Genomic DNA, 21,621 nt, shown 5'->3' on the forward strand with positions numbered 1-21,621 from the left:
TGACTTGCAACCTTTTGGGTCTGTAAGGCAGGAAGCCCTGGTGGCACAACAGTTAAAAGTTCAGCCAATAGGTCAGTGTTTAGAACCCACCACTGCTATGGAAGAAAGATGTGGCTGTCTTGTTTCTGTAAATATTGGTGGTAGTGGTTATGTGCCATGGAGTGGGTTCCAACTCATAGCAAGTCTGTACAGGGTTTTCTGAGGCTATAAATCTTTACAGGAGCAGAAAAACTCATCTTCAGCTGGTAGTTTCGAACTGCTGACCTTCAGGTTCACAGCCCGACTCGTAACCGCTACACTACCACATCTCAGAAAATCCCATGGGGCTATTCAATTCTGTCCTATAGAGTCAGTATGGATCCTCTCAACAGAACACATTTTGCAAGACTATGGATGGAAAGAATGAAGGGGTACAAACTCAAAACAAGAACACTGAGCCTCACTCTAGGCCAGTATTTTGACAAGTGAAAGCCCTCTCAAAACCCCCAGATTTTTCCAGATATAGAACCATGAAAGAGGAAAACATGAAATCGTTGTTTGGATTTTTAAATTTTTCTGCCTACACCTGATGATGGGGTCCCGGAGTGATGGTGTAAGACAAGCACTAGACTGCTAACTGCAAAGTTGGTGGTTCAAACCCAGCAGCCACTCCTCAGAAACCCTATAAAGGGTCACTGTGAGTCAGAACCAACTTGACAGCACTTAAAACACCTATTAATAAAACCCAGTAATTATTGCAATTTTGAGAATTTTCGTTGTTGTTAAACTCCCAATGGCCAAAATTGGGAGAATTGGAGCAACAAATCTATAGCTCTGAATAATATATTCATGAGTCCATACTGATACAATTAACTGGGGAGGAGGGACAATGATGCCTTCTTATAGAATTGTAAATAACTAAATGTAGACAGTAAAATAGAAAATTAACATTTGGCAATCACTACAACAGTAACACTTGTTGCAGGCAAGAACAATCCACAGATGCCAAAATTAGTGGACCAGTGTGCTGGTTTCAGAGAATCTCCCCAACAAGTTACTTACTATAAAGGGAAATTGCAGTAGAAAAATAAAATAGAAACCTCCTTCTTGCTGGAGAAGGGTATCATATTTGGTAAGGTGGAGGGTCAGAGAAAAAGAGGAAGACCCCCAGTGAGACATACTGGCAAAGTGGCCACATCAATGGGCTCAAGTGTGGCAACAGTTGTGAGTTTGGCCCAGGACCAGGCAGTGCTTCGTTCTGTTATACACAGGGTCGCTATGAGTTGGTACCAACTCGATGGCACAGCATTTAACAACAACCTTAACCAAGTGATCAAAGTTAACATCACCAATAATACATATCTACATCATGTACTCCAATATGATACACTTAAAAGGACACATCACTTTTGTGATATTAACAATAATAATATGAATCTAACAGTAAGATAAACCCAACTCAAAGGAAGTTCTACAAAATTACTGGCCAGTGTTATTTCAAAAGAATGAAAAATTATCAGACTGGAAGAAACTAAAGATATCAAATGAAATATAGGGTGGATTGGGAGCTTAATGAGGACAAAAAGACATTTAGTGGGACAAGTGGTAGAATTCAAATATGGTCTATAGATTAGTTAATAGTACTGTATCCATGTTAATTTACTGCTCTTGATCACTATTTGTTGGTTATGTAAAATTTTAACATTAGGAGAAGCTGGGTGAAAGGTACATGGGAACTCTCCATATCTGTCTTACAACTTTTCTGTGAAGCTAAAATTATTTCACAGTAAGTTTTGTTTTGCTTTTTAAATGAGAATATATTAGAAGATAGTCAATCAAATATAACTAAAATAAAATTGAGTAAATGTGAGCTTTATACATTTTTTCATATTATAAATTTGTGAATTATGTCATTGATGGTATATGGTGAGATTATTCCCCTTATCTTTAACAAATGAGAAAAATTAACAAACATGGCTATCCAAAGACATAACATTTACAAATAACTACACAAAAGCTTTGAGGGCATACAGTCAAAGCCAACAATTTCTACTGGCACAGTTGTCTCTCTTAACAAATCAGAGGCCTGGTTTAGTTTTATTTTGGGTCTTCACTAAACCAACTTTTGGACCAAACTCAGAATGAAAATTGTCTTAATTTTTTGTAACACAGAAAATGCTATAACCAATACATTTAAAAACAATACACATCTCAATTATACTCCAAGATCATGACCACCTGGAACACTTAAAAGCAAGGTAAGTAACCTTATCCAGGGCTTCAAATTCCTTTCAATTGATCTCTAAGGCCACACCAGTTAGTATTTTCTCTATGTCCAGTGAAAAAAGATTGGGAAGCACTAGATTAAGTTACAAAGGTATTAACAATTCAAACTGCCAAAAAGTATCTTGAACAATCTCATATCCAATTGAATACAAAGGAGGCAAATCCATGTAAAATTGTTTGTGAATTTGTATCTCTGGATTAGTTTCCCTTTTGAAGGTTAAGTACTAAATAATCAATTAAGCCAAAGGGAGTCATCCAGAAGTTACACAAGCTTGAGCTAAAATTGAAAACACTGGATGCAACATTTCCAATTAGGAAATTGGACACTGTCGAACTACTCATGAAAATACTGAGGATATTCTATTTGGGGCAAATAGGTTTAAAAAGCTTAGCAAATAAGATAATTTAAGAATATTGTACTGTGAGCCTCTGTGGTAGAGAAAAGTTTTGTTTGAGGTGTCTGCTGCTATATTGCTAATCACCTATTAGCATTTATGGGTACCCTTAATTTAAACAGCCTGGACTGTGTAGAACAGGATTAGTTAAAGTAGGGAAAACTCATTTTCAGAACCCTTTCTTGTAAAAGTTTTCACACATTTTCCTAACTCTCCTTAATCAGAGCATCTAAAAGAAAGTTTAAAATCTTTGAAGCACAGAAGAATCGCCCAAACTTTATGAAGTGAACCAGGGTAAACCAACCAAGTATTACAATGGTTCTAAGTTCACAAAGACCCAAGCCCACTAGATTTTCTTGTTCTTGAATCGCATCCAAGTAAAATCTTTGATCTAATAAGCCATGTTTAGGACTTAAACAATCTTGTTTCTATCCCACTGGAATCCTTGATATTGATGCGAGTTTACCTATTTCACGTAAGACACCCAGTCAGATTCTGTGGAATTAGTTAAGTGCTTTGCACCTAATAACACAAATATTTGTTAAATGAAAAAATTAGCAGTGTTTCTACCTTTTCTGGGAAGAATCCAGAAACAAAGCATCATGAATATACTTTGCAAAAGTCAGAGCTACACCCAGTCCTAGATAAAAAAGCAAGTCTGAACGACTTCCTCTTAGTACAAACTGAAAATTGTTGCCATCTCACCTCTCAAAATTCCTTACACAATATATTACTCCCAATCTTTTGTATAATATAGGAGACTCAAATAATGTTAAATGGTACTAGAAGTGATGCTCAACAGGATCTCACGTTTATTGAGAAGTGATTAATGGTAAAAAGAAAGGCAATGCCCTTTCCTCATTGGCTGAACAAGAAACTGAAGAAACATTCACTACACGTTTTACAATATTTTTCTCTTCCAAAATGCATTTCTGTAAACAAGTTTTTACCACTGTTCTTAAGCTTTGAAATCAAATTAATCCTGACTTAATCAGCATAATGTACAAGAACAGAACATGTCTTAGGACTCCTAGTACTTTACTTTGAGTAACAAAGGGTCAGAGAAAATGAACCACCCTTAAGACACAACCTTGGGTAACACTGTTAAATTTTCCTAGACAAAAATTCTTCATAAAAAATGTTCTTCCAGTTCGGAAGGGGAAAACCAAATTCCCACTTTCTGGGGTGGATGCCCAAAACCTTCGAAACTCAAGTGTTCTCCAAGTGCAAATGTCAAAATGGGGGGAGGAAAGGGTTTAAAAATTAGAGAAAACTGTATGCACTTACGGACTTTAAAATCCGAAAAACATAGTAAAAAGACAAAAAACAAAGCATTATGCTCTGAAATTACAACCAAAGCCAAAATAAAGGGGACATTTTCACCTAAACTACCTAGAGGGATTTTTTGTTTAGTTTTTTCTTTTTCTTTTTTTTTTCCATTTTCCAGTTAAGTCCTATGTCTTTTGTGAAATTCCAATACTTAAACTGCAAGTCTGCAATCGTCTCTGAAGTCAATGAAATTAAGAAAAAAGTCCTAATTCTCTTGAAGGTCATTTTCTCCTCGTTAGGATATGCAGATGCAACCGTTGCTGCAGTCTATGCACAACTGCTTTTATTTCCCACGACCTTGGCGTTCCTACAGAGGTAAGAAAAAAGTAGAAATGGTTCATTATTTTAGAATATATATGCTTTAATAATTAAAACATCACAGACTAACAATATAAACTTAACTTCAGAAAAGCATAATCGGCACAAATAAAAGCTGGCTTTTTACTTGTTATATTTTATACCAAATAGTTAACACTCAAGCATCGCAAATCAATACCAAGTATTATGCTTCTTTTGACACCAAAATTTGTTATATGATTAAACATGTTTGTTTTCCTCTTATACTTAGGTAGTCACCCCTCCATTTTGTGATTAAATGTGGTCATCCTCCATTTCTACCTAACACCAATTTTCACATAATGACTTGGTTTATAGAACTGAACCTCTTAGCAAGTCAAGAGTAGGTATATTTGCCAGTCTACAGAAATACAAGACTAATGAAAATACAAAAACATACACCAATAGCTTGATGAAGGGAAGCAGCATAAGAAAAAAATAAACCTAGAGAACTAGAGTCAGACTGATCTACATTCAAATTCCATACAAGTCCTATGGTCTTGGATGTATATATTTACAGACCTCAGTATCCTCACAAAGCTGTTGGGAGAATGCATGAGCTAAAGTATATAAAGCCTCTAACCCAACAAATAAACTAAAAAAAAAAAAGTTCTGTTCCTTTCCCTCTGGGGAAGGAAAGGGAGTTACTATCTAGCTACAGAGTGATTTTGAAAATTGATTGCAAACTTCAATTTTCCCTAAAATAAATCTAAATGTTCATTCCCAATCAGCCTTCATTGTGTGCACTACCTCACATATACAGTTTCGATTTTGTAAGTTTTTATTGTGAGGTTTACATGGGAGAACATCAGCTTTACACTCATCCTTTCGTATTTCGTTTCATTGCAATGATTACAATCCCCTCCATGCATCATCAAATAACCAAAAGGTACACCACACAGGTCCACCCCCCTGCCACCAGCATACAGCCCTTTCTCCCTCCCTGAGTCCAGTATCCCCAGCTGCTCCATCTGTCCACATCAACATCTCTATCTCCATCCCTGGCATCACTGCCCCTCCAGGTAGGGTCCCACTCTCCATTCTTCTCACTTGATGGTCCCAGGGAACTCAGTTCCTGAGCTGCAGAATCAATCACTCCCCTCCTTTTGTCAAAAAACATCTACCTCTAGATTCCCTACCCTCACAGTCAGTCCTGATGGCAATTATTCACTATTATACCAGAATCTTATCTCCATTTCCTTTCACCCAACAGACTGGAAATCATTCAGTGGTGATTCTACCTTCCCCCGCCCAATCTGGAACTAGGCTCCCTCTTGAAAGCTTGTAAGCCAGTCACTTCTTGCCTTTATAGGCCCCCCCTTTTTGGGTAGCCAATGTCTAAGTTGCCCATCCCTGTCAACCCTGTGTGCCAAGGGGGTGGGAGTGATCCTCGCTGTAAAGATTTGTTCCTTTTGAGATACTACAGCCATAAGTATAGTTAAAGTTCTTCAAATTGTAGCAGGCTACTCTATTTTATTCCCACCCTCTTCTTTCTCTTCTAGTTGAGTTCTGACCATCCAGCCATCGAAGCCAGGTCAAGTGGGTACTATTTGCAAGTATGGGTGTTCTTGTGTATCTCCCCTCACTTCATATCAGCTGGATGCTTCACTCTCCACTCTAGTCCTCTGTGGCCATGTCACTGCCTCTGAGCCCAGGAGTCCCCGGGTCTTGCCATACTGCTGGCCATCCAGGTCTCCACCGGTGTTCACAGGGGTCTACTGAATGTGGTCGGACTTAGCTTGCCACGTCATTGCTGTTTTTGCCCCTCTTCCCCTTATGGGTGACCAACTTGGTCACCAGCCAGACCACATGCCTGCTGATGTAATCCTCTAGAGTCTCAGTCTTGGAAGGGGGTTTGCTCTGAGGGATGCTGACCACTTGGCTTGATGGCTCCCCGGGCAAACAGCTTACTTATTTTCTTGTAGTAATCTTGTAGTTGTTTCAGAATTTTCCTGCCAGTCTTTCTTCTAACCACTCCAGGCTGGTCTACTCATCCTTTCTAGTGGAAATCTCCTACCTCAGTCAAGTTCTGGACGGGGTTCTGTATTCCACCTATGGTCTTGTGCAATGTAAAGGCTCCACAGGAAGCCTCTTTCACTGGGGAACTTCCAGCCCCCTTTAAGGTAATTACAGGCTGAAGACAGACTTACAAGCTTTCTGTAGTGATGTTTCTCGCTATCCCCCCACCGCCCCAAGTGACTATTTTACAATAGTAGGCAAAAGAAACCAAGATTCAAAAGACAGCCAAGCATCTTAACATTATTCTTAACATTATTTCCCTTTTACCCCTTCAAACCAAAACTCAATCCCTGTATCCTGGAGCCCTGTTGTTTCAAGGTTGTACATACATCATCCTTTACTTCTGTCCCATTTAGCCCATGCGAACCATACTAACTGTTCTCCCATCAGCCTTGTTCTTCCATTCCCCTCCCACTTCTTACATACTGCCGCCCTGCCCAACCCCGCACCCAAGCTATCCTGTGTCTATTCCCTACCATGTGCTCTATCTTCCCCTCCCTCCTTCCCCTACTCTCATCCCATACATTGTAGTGATCAGCAAATATATATATTTTCCCCCCTTTTACTGTGGGTTTTCTTTTTAATTAAAAGTTTTTATTGTGTGGTTTACATGGGAGAACATTATTAGCTTTACACTCATCCTACCGTATTTCGTTTCACTGCAATGATGACAATCCCCTCCATGCATCATCAAATAACCAAAGGGTACACCACACAGGCCTGCCCCTGGGCCACCAGCACACAGCCCTTATTCCTCCCTGAGTCCAGTGTCCCCAGCCGCTCCATCTATCCACATCATCATCTGTCTGAACCCCTGGTGTCACTGCCTCTCTGGGTAGGGTCCCACTCTCTGTTCTTCTCACTTGATGGTCCCAGGAAGCAACTTCTAGCCCCCTTTAAGATGTTCCAATCACTTATAGGCTGAAGACGGACTTACAAGCTTTCTGTAGTTGATGATTCTGAAAGGAAAGCTATTCCTTTCTCCCCCGACTCAAGTGACGATTTTACAATGGTAGGCAAGGGAAACAAAGATACAAAAGACAGCCAAGTATCTTAACATTATTTCCCTCTTTTACCCCTTCAAACCATGCCTCTATTCCTGTATCCTGGAGCCCTGTTGTTCCAAGGTTGTGCATATATCATCATTTATCTCTGTTCTCCCATCAGCCTTGTTCTTCCATTCTCCTACCCCTTCTTGTGTATTACTCCCGCCCTCCACCCCCACCTCCATCCCATACATCCTAGAGATCAGCAAATATATAATTTCCCCCCTTTTAGTGTAGGTTGTTTTTCTTACTCTTTTACAATTATACAGTATTTCTCCTTTTGTGACAAAATTCACTCAGCATAATGCCCTCAAGGTTCATCCATGTTATGCGGTGGGGTTACAGCTTCCTTGTTGTTCTTCAAGGTAGCATACTATTCCATTTTGTGTATGTACCACAGCTTATCCATTCTTCACTTGAGGAGCACACTTAGGTTGTCTCCATCTTTTGCTCTATTGTAAATAGTGCTGCTATGAACATTGGTGTGCATATATCTACTTGTGTAAGCATTCGTGTTTCTTGTGGGTGAATATCAAGTAAAGGAATTGCTAGATCATAACATTATCTATTTCCAACCTTATGAGGAAGTGCCATCTTGCTTTCCAGAGTGGTTGGACCATTTTAGAATCCCACCAACAATTTAGTCTCTCCGCATCTTTGCCACCACTTATTGTCCTCTACTTTGCTGTTATTGCTGGTGTGAGATGACATCTCATTGTTGTTTTAAATTATATCTCTCTAACAGCTAATGATTGTGAACATTTGTTCATATAATTGTTGGCTGCCCAGATCGCCTCCTTATTGAAGTATCTGTTCATGTCCTGTGCCCATTTTTTAATTGGCTTGTCTTTTTCTTGTAGAGGTGTTGTAGTTTCCTACATATTTTAGAAATGAGTCCCTTGTCTGATGTGTCATTGCCAAAGATTTTTCTCCCCATTCTGTGGGTTCCCTTTTTACTCTTTTGGTGAAGTCCTTTGATGAACATAAATTTTTAATTTTAGTATGTCCCACTCATGTATTTTGTCTACTTTTTGTTTGTGTACTTTTCAAAATGTTTGGTAGTCGGTGTATTCCCTGTATTAGAGCCCTCACATTTGTCCCTACATTTTCATTGATGACTTTCATAATTTTGGGATTCACATTTAGGTCTTAATCCATGCTGAGTTCATTTTTGTATAGGGCGTGAGGTAAAGGTCTTGTTTCAATTTTTGCATATCACTTTCCAGTTCTGCCAGCACCATCTGTTAAAGAGACTATCTCCTCCCCATGTAATACCTAGGCAGCACTTGTCGAAAATCAGTTGGCTCTTTGCGGATGGGTTAATTTCTGGATTCTCGATTCTGTTGATCAATGTATCTTTCATTGTACCAGTACCATGCTGTTTTGACCACTGTAGCCATGTAGTAGATTTTGAAATTGGTGAGTGAGAGGCTTCCAATCTTGTTCTTCTTCAGCAGTGCTTTGCATATCCTGGGTTTCTTTCCTTTCCATATAAAGTTTGTAGTTGTCTTTTCCATCTCTTTGAACAATGTCGCTGGAATCTGGATTGGGATTGCATTATATGTGTAAATTACTTTGGGTAGTATTGACATTTTCATGATGTTGAGTCTTCCTATCCAGGAACATGGTATGTTCTTCCAAGTTTTATAAGTATCTTTTGGTTTCTTGTAAGTAGTGTTTTGTAATTCTCTTTGTATAGGTCCTTTGTTTCTCTGGTTACGTTTATTCCTAAATATTTCAACCTTGGGGCAGCTATTGTAAATGGTGTTGCTTTCCTAGTGCCCTTTCCAGCACTGTCATTGTTACTACAGAGAAATCCAACTGATTTTTTTAAGTTGATCTTAAGTTGCCACTTTGCTGAATCTTCCAATGATGTCTAGTAAACTTTTTTACTGAGTCTTTGGGTTTTCTATGTATAGGATCATATAGTCTTTGCCAATCTGGATGCCTTTAATTTCCCTATCTTGCCGTATAGCTCTGGCTAATACTTCCAAAACAATATTAAAAAGGAGTGGTGACAAAGGGCATCCTTGTCTGGTTCCTGTTCACAGAGGGAAGGCTTTCAGTATCTCTCCATTGAGCATGATACTGTAGGCTGTTGGTTTTGTATATACGCTCTTGATTATGTTAAGGAATTTCCCTTCAATTTCTACTTTGAGTGTTTTTATCAGGAATGGATGTTGGATTGTGTCAAATGCCTTTTCTGTATCAATCAATACTATCATGTGATTCTTTTCCTTTTCTTATTTATGCGGTTGGTGGATTACATTGTTTTTCTAATGTTGAACCATCCTTGCATCCGGTTTATGAAACCCACTTGGGTCATGATGTATTCTTTTTTTAATGTGGTGCTGGATTCTGTTGGCTAGGATTTTGTTGAGAATTTTTGCATCTATGTTCATGAGGGATATTGGTCGGTCGTTTTCTTTCTTAGTGATGTCCTTCCCTGGTTTTGGTATGAAGGTTATGTTTACTTCATAAAAAGTATTAGGAAGTTTTCCGTCCTCTTCTACATTCTGGAATAATTTGAGTAGAATTGTTGACAGCTGTTCCCTGAATGTTTGGTAGAACTCACCAGTGATGCCATCTGGGCCTAGACTTCTTTTGGTTGGGAGTTTTTTGATGACCTGATCAACTTCTTCTTTTGTCATGGGTCTGTTCAAGTTTTCTACTTCACTCTGTGTAAGTTCTGGTGGTCGTGTTTTTCTATGTCATCTAAGTTTGCAAATTTGTTGAAGTACACCTCTTCATAGTATTCTGTTATTATCCTTTTAATTTAGTTTGGTTCCTTGTGACATCGCCCATGTGGTTTCTAATGAGAGTTATTTGTGTCTTCTCCCTCCTTTTCTTTTGTAGGTTTGCCAATTTTATTAATCCTTTCAAAGAACCAGATTCTTTCTATAGTTTTTCTGTTTTCCATCTCATTTATTTCTGCTCTTTATTATTTTTCTTTTGATGACTGTAGGTTCCCTCTGTTGCTCTGTTTCTAATTGATAGAGATGCTGTGTTAATGTGTTAATTTTGGTTCTTTCTTCTGTTTGGATGTGTATTTATCGCAATAAATTGTCTTCTCAGCACCACTTTCTCAGTGTCCCAAAAATTTTGGTATGTTGTATTTTCATTCTCGTTTGTTTCTAGGAACAATTCACGTATAATTTCTTCTTTTACCCAGTCGCTTTTCAGCAGGGTGTTGTTCAGTTTCCATGTATTCGACTTTATTTCCTTAGTCGTCTTGTTGTTGATTTCTAGTTTTTTAGCATTGTGGTCTGAAAAGATGTTCTGTAGTATTTTGATGTTTGTAAATTTATGGAGGCTTACATTGTGCCCTTATGGACAAATTCTGGAGAATGTTCCATGTGCACTGGAGAAGAAAGTATATTGTGCTGTTGTTGGGTTGAATGCTCTGTACACGTCTATGAGGTCAAGTTGGTCGACTGTGCTGTTTAGTTCCTCTGTAACTCTTTCTGGTTGTTCTGTCCCTTTTCGAAAGTTGTATATTAAAATCTCCCACTATAATTGTATATTTATCCATTTCTTTCTTCAATTCTAATAAGGTTTGCTTCATATAGCTAGGTGCTTTTTCACTGGGAGCGTAGATATTTATTATGGTTATGTTGTCTTGCTCAATTGACCCTTTGATCATGATAATGTCCTTTACCTCTTATGCTGGCTTTTGTCTTAAAGTGTACTTTAGTTTAGATTAGAACTGCCACTCCTGCTTGTTTATTGCTGTAGTTAGCTTGGTATATTCTTTTCCATCCTTTAACTTTTAGTCTGTTTTTGTCTTTGTGTATAACGTGTATCTCTTGCAGGCAGCACGTTGAAGGGTCTTGTTTTCTTATCCAATCTGCCACTCTCTGCCTCTTCACTGGTGCATTCAATCCATTGACATTCAATGTAATTAACGAAAGGTATGACTTAATTGCTGCCATTATATTCTTTTTTGGGTAGTGCTGTTTGGTCCTTTGTTCTACATGCCTTCTTGTGATGATTTGTGTTTTTTGTGCTATTTCTTGTCGGTTTCTTCTTAGTTTTCATGTTTGCTTGTTCTGCTTGGAAGTTCATTTTCATGGTAAGTTGTGAAGTATTAACTTTCTTTCAGGTTACCTTATAGTCTATTAACTTGTCTCTCCATTTAAGACACTCTATTGTATCCTGTGGAGTCCTGGTGTGGCACTGTGGGTTAATGCACTAGACTGCAAAGTTGTTTGAACTGCAAGGTCGGCGGTTCAAGCTTACCAGCTGCTCCTCGGAAATCCTACACAGGATCGCTATGTGTCCAAAACAACTCAACGGCACTTCACAACAACTGTGTCCTGTAATCTGACATCCTCACCACCTGGATCTCTATTCCTACATTTGTTCCTTCTTTGACATTGATATTGTTTTGATCTTTGGTTGACCTCGAAGCTCCTTTGAATTTGTTGTTGTAGTTTGTTCTATTCTGAACTCTAGCTATCTGTAGACTGAGTTCCAGGTGGTGTTGCCATGCCTGTCAATCTCTGGTTGTTGTCTGTTTTTGTTGGTTTCCAGTCCAAAGAACTCCCTTTAGAATGTTTTGACAAATTCTCTTAGATTCTGCTTATCCTGAAATGTTTTGATTGCACCGTCGTATTTGACTGAAAGTTTTGCTGGATAGACAATTCCTGGTTGGCAGTTGTTTGGTTTTGTTTTAGGGTTACATATGTCTTCCCATTGCCTTCTTGCCTGCATGGTTTCTGCTGAGAAGTCAGAGCTTAATCAAATTTGCTTACCTTTTTAAGTGACACTTCTCTTTTCCCTGGCTACATTTAGTATTGTCTCTTTATCTTTGATTTTGGAGAGCTTGGTTATTATATGTCTTGATGACTTTCTTTTGGGGTCTACCCTTCCTGGGATACGTTCTGCTTCTTGAATGTTTACCTTCTTATCTTTCAACATGTTAGGGAAATTTTCTTCCAGAAGCTCTTCAACTTATCTCCTCTGTGGACATCTCTAATTCTTCCTGTTCCAGAATGTCAATAACTCTTAAGTTGTTCCTCTTCATGTTATCCAGCATGAATCTTAGACTCAGATTTTTTTTTTATCCTTTTTTCTGCTTGTTCTTCTATCTTAGCAATATTGAGAGATTAGTCTTTCAGCATACTAGTTCTGGCTTCCATCTCTTCTATTCTGCTCCTTTCCCCTTTCATTGTATTGTCCATTTCTGGTATTTTATTAATAATCATCTGGACCTCTTTTTGCAGGTTTTGAATTGTTTCCAATGCTGTATCCATCTTGTTTGATTGCTCTTATAGTACACTTTCCTGACTTCCTTGTTTTCCTCCACCCCTTTCTGGAGCATTTGAATTTGTTTCCATATCATTCTTCTAAATTCCTTCTCAGGCAAAATCTGCTCTTCCTCTTCTGGGGAGCCTTTGTCTGTCTCCAGCTTATTTGTCTCAGTTACTCTTTTCAGTTTTGGGACATGTTTGGAGGTCTTTTGTTGTGTGTTGTTTGTTTGTTTCCAGTAGTTAATGTGGGTTTTTTGATGCTTACTTAAATGGATGTTTGTTGTGTTATTAAGCTTACTGGGTGTCTCCTGGTGCATATAATCAGGAGATAGGTTTCCCTTCTCATATGTAATGCTTAGCAGCTGTTATTGGATCTTGTCTCAATGGTGGAATATTATGAGGTATGCTTATAGTTTGGCTATATAGCCACGATTGCTATCTCTTCTTGGGTAACGTAGGGAGAAAAGGCTCCCACCTTCAGGAAAAATGTGTGATCAAAAGGACCAAAAGCAGAAGCAATATAAAACAGACAAAAACCACCACTTTAAAACAAAAATAAAACTGCAGCCAACTGTCCAGTCGCCTTGCTACACAGGCAGTGTGTGTGCATCGTAGAAGCCTCCAGCAGTGGGTGTAGGTCTTCGCTCATTCAGGCCCCTCCTCCAACTCCACCATGGAGTTGCGCAGATGGGAGAAAGGCTGTCTACTATTTTTGTCTTTGAAGTTCAGTTAGGTTAGGTATCTGCATGTGCACAGGGTATAATTTTCAACATCGTTGCATCCTTTAATGTTGGGGTTTTACAAATTGTTCATATGGTTTGTCTGTCAGGCCTGATGTTTTTTTTTTGCTAGATAGGCTGGAGTAAAGGGTCCCGCACACATTAATTTTCGTGCTGCGACCCCGAGGCTGACATGATAAGCAGCCACCACGCTCTTTCTCTCTGTGCCATGGGAAAACTATGCGCTCAGTGCTGGACATTTTTTGGGGGGTGCACACCCATGCGCCTGAAGGCAACCGGGATGGGCAAAGAAGGCATGGCAGGAATGAGGAAGAAAAATCTGTAGAATCCCCCGCACCTCCTTTTGCAAAAATGTCACTGCACCGCTTTTAGCGCAGGTTACCTGTGCCAGTCTGGCAGTAGCCCCAACCCTCTGAACTCCGCCCAGGCAGGGTGACTGCAGAGGAGTCCTGTCTCGAATGATTCCTAACTCGCAGTAGGTCTAGTTGTTGTTAAGTGCTGTCGAGTCGGTTCCGATCCATAGTGACCCTGAACAGGGTTCTGTACAGGAGCAGAAAGCCTCATCTTTCTCCCGTGGAGCAGCTGGTAGTTTTGAACTGCTGACCTTGCGGTTCGCAGCCTGATTCGTAATTACTACATTACCAAAGCTCCTTAACTTGCAGTATTTGCCTTTATATCGTGATTTTTCCACATGCCAGTGCAAGAAACTGACGCCCTATAACTTATGCTAGATCCAGAGCTCTGGTGGTGTTCCATGAGCACAGCTTCTCTAGGTTTTCAAACCCTTCCCTCCCCCCCTGCCCCCCCCCCCCAGCCTTCCCTACCTGGCTATCTCTGAAGCTACCAAAACCGGAAACTTCTATATATAGTATTTTTAAAAATTGATGACACCATCCATAAAGCTTTTAAAAGCAGAGCATTAAGGGGTTAGGAGTAAACAGGCCTACAACTTACACATGATTCACTGATTTATTTAATTAGTCACTTGCTCCCATCTATTCTATGGTAGAAATTATTACTAAAGCCAATCTCTAATTAGCAGTTACCACATAAGGACTTCACGTTTAGCATTCCAGGCACTGTACATTGTAATAATTTTTACACCACCTAAGAAGAATTATTATTCCTGCTTTAGATAGAAGCTCACCAACACACCAAAATCTAAGATTTTTTTTAATAATTCATTTAAAAAAATTTTAATGAAGGCGCTGTCCTTCATTTGTTGTTGTTTTCTTTTAATCTAGTTATGACTAATCTTACATGAAGTAAGACAGAATGCACTCAGATATTAATTCTAATCTCAGGAAATCAATTTTAGCTCAAGAATAAGAAAAAGTTTCAGTCCAACATAAGAGACCTCAAAAGTTTTGATGTTCCTAGGTGGTAATACTGGTCTTTTTCTCTCCCCAACTCCCATTTTATCTACTTTCCCAAAGAATGAACAACGAATATACAAATACAATTAAATAGGAGAATGAGTTCAAAAAACATTTGCCTTGAAATAATCTTTAAACATTAAACCTAAAATAGCTCCTGAAGTCTTCTTAAATCAAACAATAGTTTAGCTTAACTAGTAAAAATAATGTCTGCCTTGAGTAATATATTCTTTTAAGAATTATTTACATGGGATCAAGTCCTGATAAGTCCTGATATGGCACTGCTGGATAAGCACTGGACTGCTTAACTGCAAGGCTGGTAGTTCAAACCCACTTGGAAATCCTATACAGGGTCACTAAGTCAGAACCAATTCAACAGCACTTAATAGCATAGGATCAAAGTGACAACAAAAACTTTAAAGATTAGACAGAAACCCTTGGGGTCAGTGAGTTTATGTTAATGGAGGAGCAACTCAGAAAAGGAGGATGAGAATGGTTAATTCAAAGAATGTAATCAAGACCACTCAATTAATTATACATATAGAAATGGCCGAAGTGGTGTGTCTAGTTTGCCGTGTATATTCTTAACAAAAGAATAAGGTAAAAAAGCAACCTTTGGAGACGACCAAAGAATGTTCTATATAAATATTTTTAGTCAAGCTTTCAACATCTTATTTCTCTAACAATTTTAAACTCATATCCTTAGCTTTGTATTCTCTTCTAAGTGTTGTTGTTTGTTAGGTGGTATCGACAGTACCGACTCGGTTGAGCCAATCCATCTCACTGGGGGTCTTACTCTTTTTCTCTGACCCTCCGCCTTATCTAGTGACGGGTCCCTCCTGACAATATATGAGACACGAAGTTTGGCCATCCTGGCCTCCAAGAAGCACTCTGACTACACTTCTTCCAACACAGATCTGTTGGTTCTTTTGGAGGCCCATGGTACTTTCAGTATTCTCCTCCAACACCATAACTATAGATATAACAATCTTTTGGTTTCAGGAATCCAGTGTATTTCTGTTATTTAATTCAATCTTATTTTATTGTTCTTTAAAACAAGAAATGTGTATCTGAATCTGTCCCTTTTGAGACTTCTTTAAGCACTGTGGTCTTCAAGGTTCTTTTCCTAAAAGAAAATGACTATTTTTCATATTAACATGCCACACAGTAGGCACAGGAAACTAATATGGTCAACTAAGTTTGCTATAATGTGGCGCTGTAAGATAAGCACTTGCTAAAAAAAGGTTGTGTTCTTTCACCATACTTATTCAACTTGTATGCTGAGCAAATAATACGAGAAGTTGGATTCTATGAAGAAAAGCGTGGCATCAGGATTGGAGGAAGACTCATTAACAACCTGCGATATGCAGATGATACAACCTTGCTTGCTGAAAGTGAAGAGGACTTGAAACATTTACTGATGAAGATCAAGGAACACAGCCTTCGGTATGGATTACATCTCAATGTCAAGAAAACAAAAATCCTCACAACTGGACCAATAAACAACATTCTTATCAACAGAGAAAAGATTAAATTGTCAAGGACTTCATTCTTCTTGGATCAACTATCAACATTTGCGGAAGTAGCAGTCAAGAGATCAGACGACATATTGCATTAGGCAAATCTGTTGCACAGGAACTTTTTAAAGTGTTGAAGAGCAAAGATATCACCTTGAGGACTAAGGTGCACCTGACCCAAGCCATGGTATTTTCAACAACCTCAAATAGATGCAAAAGCTGGACAGTGAATAAGGAAGATCGTAGAAGAATTGATGCCTTTGAATTGTTGTGTTGGGGGAGATTACTGAAAGTGCCATTGACTGCCAAAAGAACCAATAGATCTGTTTTGGAAGAAGTGTAGCCAGAGTGCTCCTTGGAGGCCAGGGTGGCTAAGCGTTGTCTCTCATACTTCGGACATATTGTAAGGAGGTAACAGTCGCTGGAAAAGGATGTCATGCTGGGTAAGATGGAGGGTCAAAGAAAAAGAGGAAGACCCCCAACGAAATGGATCAGCCAGGTGGCATCACTGATGGGTATCAAGTGTGACGGCAGTTGTGAGTTTGGCCCATGATCAAACATTGTTTCGTTATGCTGTGCATGGGGTCGCTATGAGTCGGTTCCGACTCGATGGCACCTGACAACAAAAAAAAGGGTAGGTGGCTCAAACCTACCAACTGCTCCTCAGAACCAACTTGGCAGCACTTAAAACAACATACTGTTACATTATTTGCATGAAAATAAGATACCTTGCGATCCGGCTTATTTCATGTAAGATTAGTCCCAACTAGATCAAAAGCTTCTAAAAAACAACTCCTTCAATCTGACGCACAACCACTTGTAAGTTTTGCATTAGATAACAGACTCATTGATTTTTAAATGAAAAGTCTTATCTCTTACTCAGTCAAAAAGTACTGTTATGAAATCACAAAACAAAATATTGAAGTGTGAAGCTGTTGTTCCTCAACATACCTTCCCATCTAGGCCTATACACTATTGAAGAAGGTGCTCCCATCTCTCTAGCATTTCCCCCAAAGAATTCTGCACTCTGATTTTTACACCATGTCAAAAGGCAGTTTGGACATCCTCGAGGGACTCAATTCATGTTCCTTTTCAATGTTCTTTGAGTTTGAGGAATAAAACAAAGGCTGAAAGAGCAATATCACAGCAGCCCTTGCTATCCTCAAAAATGAGCAGGTGCATTATCATGATGCGAAAAAATTACCCAACACAACTCTCATGCCTTTTTTTCACCACTGAAGTTTGCTATCCTATCTTCAGGAAAATTATCCCCTTTGTACTTCCAAAAAAGCTGCTATAACCTCTAAGTTGACATTTCTGTCTTGAATTTAACTGGCCCAGCAGATCCCTCACAAGCTGTTTTAACTGGACTTTTAAAAATGAAGACAGTCTAATGAGACATCTTTTTGTTAAGTGTCTTGGAGTCAATTCCAACTCATAGTTGCAACCCTGCATGGGATTTCCAAGGCTTTATTTAAATCTTTGCAGGAACACAGTCTTTCTCCCGCAGAGAGGTTGGTGAGCTTTAACTGCCAGCCTTGTGGTTCACAGTCCAGTACTTATCCTATGGAACCACCACACTCCCCCCTAACGAGACTAAGAAAAGCATACTACTGAGAGCTCTGCACTCATCAGAGACGTGCTTACACACTTTCTGTCACTGATTAGAGACATGCTTAAACACATTTTGTCAAGAATAAACCCATCCATGCATGAAATGGAACCCTAGTAAATAACAGTTTTTGACTTGCACTTGTATTTTAATGTCAACAAACAGATAAACTTATTTATACCCTAAATTGTACTGCTAGGTTAGAAAACCTGGACTTTTGGGTCATTCTTCTGATAAATTCATGTTTTCTCCAAGAAATAAACTTATATCAGCATGCTGAATAACAATATTTAAAATATTGTTAAGCATAAGATGGGTTTGAATCACAAGGTCAGTGGCTTTCAAGCTCACCAGCTGTTCCTTAGAAACCCTATATGGGGTCACTATGAGTTGGAATCAATCGACTCAGTGGCACTTAACAATGTGTCAGAATCAACTTGACGGCACTTAACAAGTCCCATCAAGCACCAATGTTTACTTTTGCTTAGAACATAAAATACAAAAATAAGAATCCTGAATCTTAACTACACAATGATACCAAGAGGACAAGCATAAGCTGTGTCTTTATACAAACCTGTAGGCAAGAAGACTTATTTTAAATAATTAAAATACATACTGATTATTATCAAGAAAGCTCATGGATACATAATTCAGCAAGTCAACTAAATTGCCCTTTATTTCCACATGTAGTTTCAGTGTACACAAAGGGAAATTACACATTTAAAAATAAGGTGAAGATCCATTTTATCAAAAAATACTTAAGCACTCATATTATACTCTATTAAAAAGTAAAATGAATGAATTTGACACAATTAAAAATGCTTTAAGTTTTAAATGGTCAACCAATATTTTTCAATTATTATTTTAACTATTAAAAAAACAACAGATTAGAAATATCAGCATGCTGAATAACAATATTTAAAATATTGTTGAGCATAAGAGGGGTTTGAACCACAAGGTCACTGGGTTTCAAGCTCACCAGCCGCTCCTCAGAAACCCTTTGAGTAGAATCCTCCTTGAAGGGTTTCCCACTGGCCAAATCTTCAACAATTTCAGCACTACAAAACTGTGTTGCTGTCAGGTATTCTAATTCATAGAGATCCAATACAAGTTTAACAGTCCCATCAGGGTTTCCTAGACTATAATCTTTACAGTATTTTCAATCTCCTTATATGCATGCAAAAATTGAATACAAGAAAAACTAAAGAACGGATGCCTTTGAATTATGGTGTTAGCAAAGAATACTGAATTTTTCCATGGACAGAGTATGCCTTGAAATAAACATAGCCAGAATGCTTCTTTGAAGTGAAAATGGCACATAGTTTATGCAAACTATCACAAAGAACCAGCCCCTGGAAAACAGTACCATTCAGTGAAAAAAGAGGGAGACCCTCAATGAGACAGACTAATAGAGTGACTAGAATGAACTCAAAACTAACAATTGTGAGAATGGTGCAGGACTGGATGAGTCAGAACTGACTCCACGGAACCTAACAGCAGCAGCAGATCTTTATGGGAGCAGACTGCCAAGTCTTTTCTCCTGCAGAAGCAGCTAATACATTCAAACCACCAACCTTTAAGTTAGAAGTCAAATGCTTAATAACTATACTATCACCAGTGTTCCTTTTAACTATACTGTTAAGTAAACAACTGCCAGTAATAGCCAAATTAAGTAGGAATTATCAATTCCTACTTAATTGAAAGAGTAGAAAATTGATGAGAAAAGCATATTTATATAGTCTCAAACGATTTCCCCCACAAATTACTTTTAAAAAGAAAAAACTATTGACGTTACAGTTAAGAACATGGTGGACAACAAAACAAGTGCTCAAAGGTAACATTACCAAAAATAGCATAAATCCACATTATACCTTGGTAGCAAGGGTTGGGGGTGGTGGGGGTGGACTTCAAAAAACACTAAAAATTCTACAGCCTTTTAAATCCATTTGGCCAGGAACTTTCTGAAGTCCCCTCATACATCTCCTAATGTGATGCACTTAGGACACAACACTCATGTAGTAGTATTCCAGCTAGAGAAGCAAAATCTGACTATACATAGGAAATCTTAGACAAACCCAAACGGTATCACGTTTTAAAAAACTAAATAAATAACATAATACTCTTCAAACATGTCAATGTCATAAAAAATCATGTGTGATTGAGTTACAGGAATTATTGCAGATTGTTGTTGTTGTTAAGTGCCGTCAAGTCGCCTCCGACCCATTGCGACCCTGTACAGGGTTTCTGAGGGTGTAAATCTTTATGGGAGTAGAAAGCCTCATCTTTCTCCCACAGTGCGGCTGGTAGTTTCAAACCGCTGACCTTAAAGTTCGCAGCCCGATTCATAACCACTACGCTACCAGAGCTCCTTTATTGCAGATTATGAGACATGAAAATGAAATTCAATGTTCTTAGACTAAAACCTGGATGACCCCCACCACCACCACCACCATACCCACAAAACAAACAAGGTGAAAAGGCTATCAAGAGCATTAAGATACCTGGTCCAATCTGAGTAAGATCTGTAGATTAAATAATAGTATTATGTCAATATTAAATGTTGTGATTTGGATCATTGCACTGTGGTCATGTAAGTGTATGCCCTTGCTCTTAAGAATTATGAGCCAAAATATTTAGAAAAGGAGGCATGATGCCTGGAACTTACTCTCAGAATAGAAAAGCTGTTACAATGGTCAAGGAACAAGTGTTACAATGGCAAATCTGGGTGTCAGGTATAGGGAATTCTTTGTATTATTTTTGAAATTTCTGTAAATTTGGACAGTTACAGATTTAAAGTGATTTCAAAATAAAAAGTTAATGAAATAGATGAAAAGAAAAGCTATGGAATCCTCTAGGGGCGGAATTTGGATGCATTAAAGTTAATGTTTTAAGGGAGGCATTGAATTTCTATTAATGATGGTAGAAAAATTTAGAAAAGGGTAATAGTAATGGTCATGCAATATGTAATCAATGTCACTGAATTATACATGCAAAAATCGTTGGAAGTGGCGAATGCTATATATAATTTTATAGCAAAAAGGAAAAGTAAATGCAAACCTATGTTCATTGCAGCATTATTCGCAAGAGCAAAAAGATGGAAACAACCCGTTTATCAACATATGAATAGATAAACAAATTGCAGTTGCACACATACAAGGAATACTATACAACTATAAAGGAGTTCGGGGAGCGTAGTGGTTACAAATCGGGCTGCGAACCTTAAGGTCAGCAGTTCGAAACTACCAGCCTCTACGCAGGAGAAAAATGAAGCTTTCTGCTCCCATAAAGATTTACAGCCTCAGAAACCCTGTACAGGGTTGCTATGGGTTGGAACTGACTCAATGGCACTTAACAACAAATAAAGACTAAGGAGTCCTGGTGTGGCGCTGTAGGATACAGCACCAGATCAGCAACTCAAACCCACCTGTCTCTCCTTGGGAACCCTATACAGAGGTCACTATAAATTGGAATGGACAGTACTTAATAACAACACAGAAACTAATGAGGAAAACACAAAACATAAAATAGAAAGAATCTGGAGGATGCTATTCCAAGTGAAATAAGATATATATATATATAAACAAATTGGAAATTAAAAAAAAAGTTTTATTATTACCACACCTGTCCTTCAAAGGAGGAGCTCTGGTAGCCTAGCGTAGTGGTTACGGATTGGGTAGTGAACCTCAAGGTTGGCAGTTCGAAACTCCCAGCCATTCCATGGGAGAAATATGAGT

The 21,621-nt window shown here is 38.5% G+C and overlaps 1 protein-coding gene across 2 annotated transcripts in view; it reads right to left on the reverse strand.

Moving 5' to 3' along the window:
• Positions 1–3,449: 3,449 nt before the first annotated feature.
• The window catches only part of YTHDF2 (YTH domain family, member 2), a 49,420-nt gene continuing 31,248 nt past the window's right edge, over positions 3,450–21,621 (reverse strand). For both annotated transcript variants that reach the window (XM_006862210.1, XM_006862211.1), the window contains one exon: positions 3,450–4,296. In XM_006862210.1, the coding sequence (XP_006862272.1) occupies positions 4,273–4,296 (24 nt within the window). In that variant the 3' untranslated portion in view covers positions 3,450–4,272. The remainder of the gene's footprint in view (positions 4,297–21,621) is intronic.

Source organism: Chrysochloris asiatica, unplaced genomic scaffold (assembly GCF_000296735.1).
Source record: "Chrysochloris asiatica unplaced genomic scaffold, ChrAsi1.0 scaffold00047, whole genome shotgun sequence".
NCBI lineage: Eukaryota > Metazoa > Chordata > Mammalia > Afrosoricida > Chrysochloridae > Chrysochloris > Chrysochloris asiatica.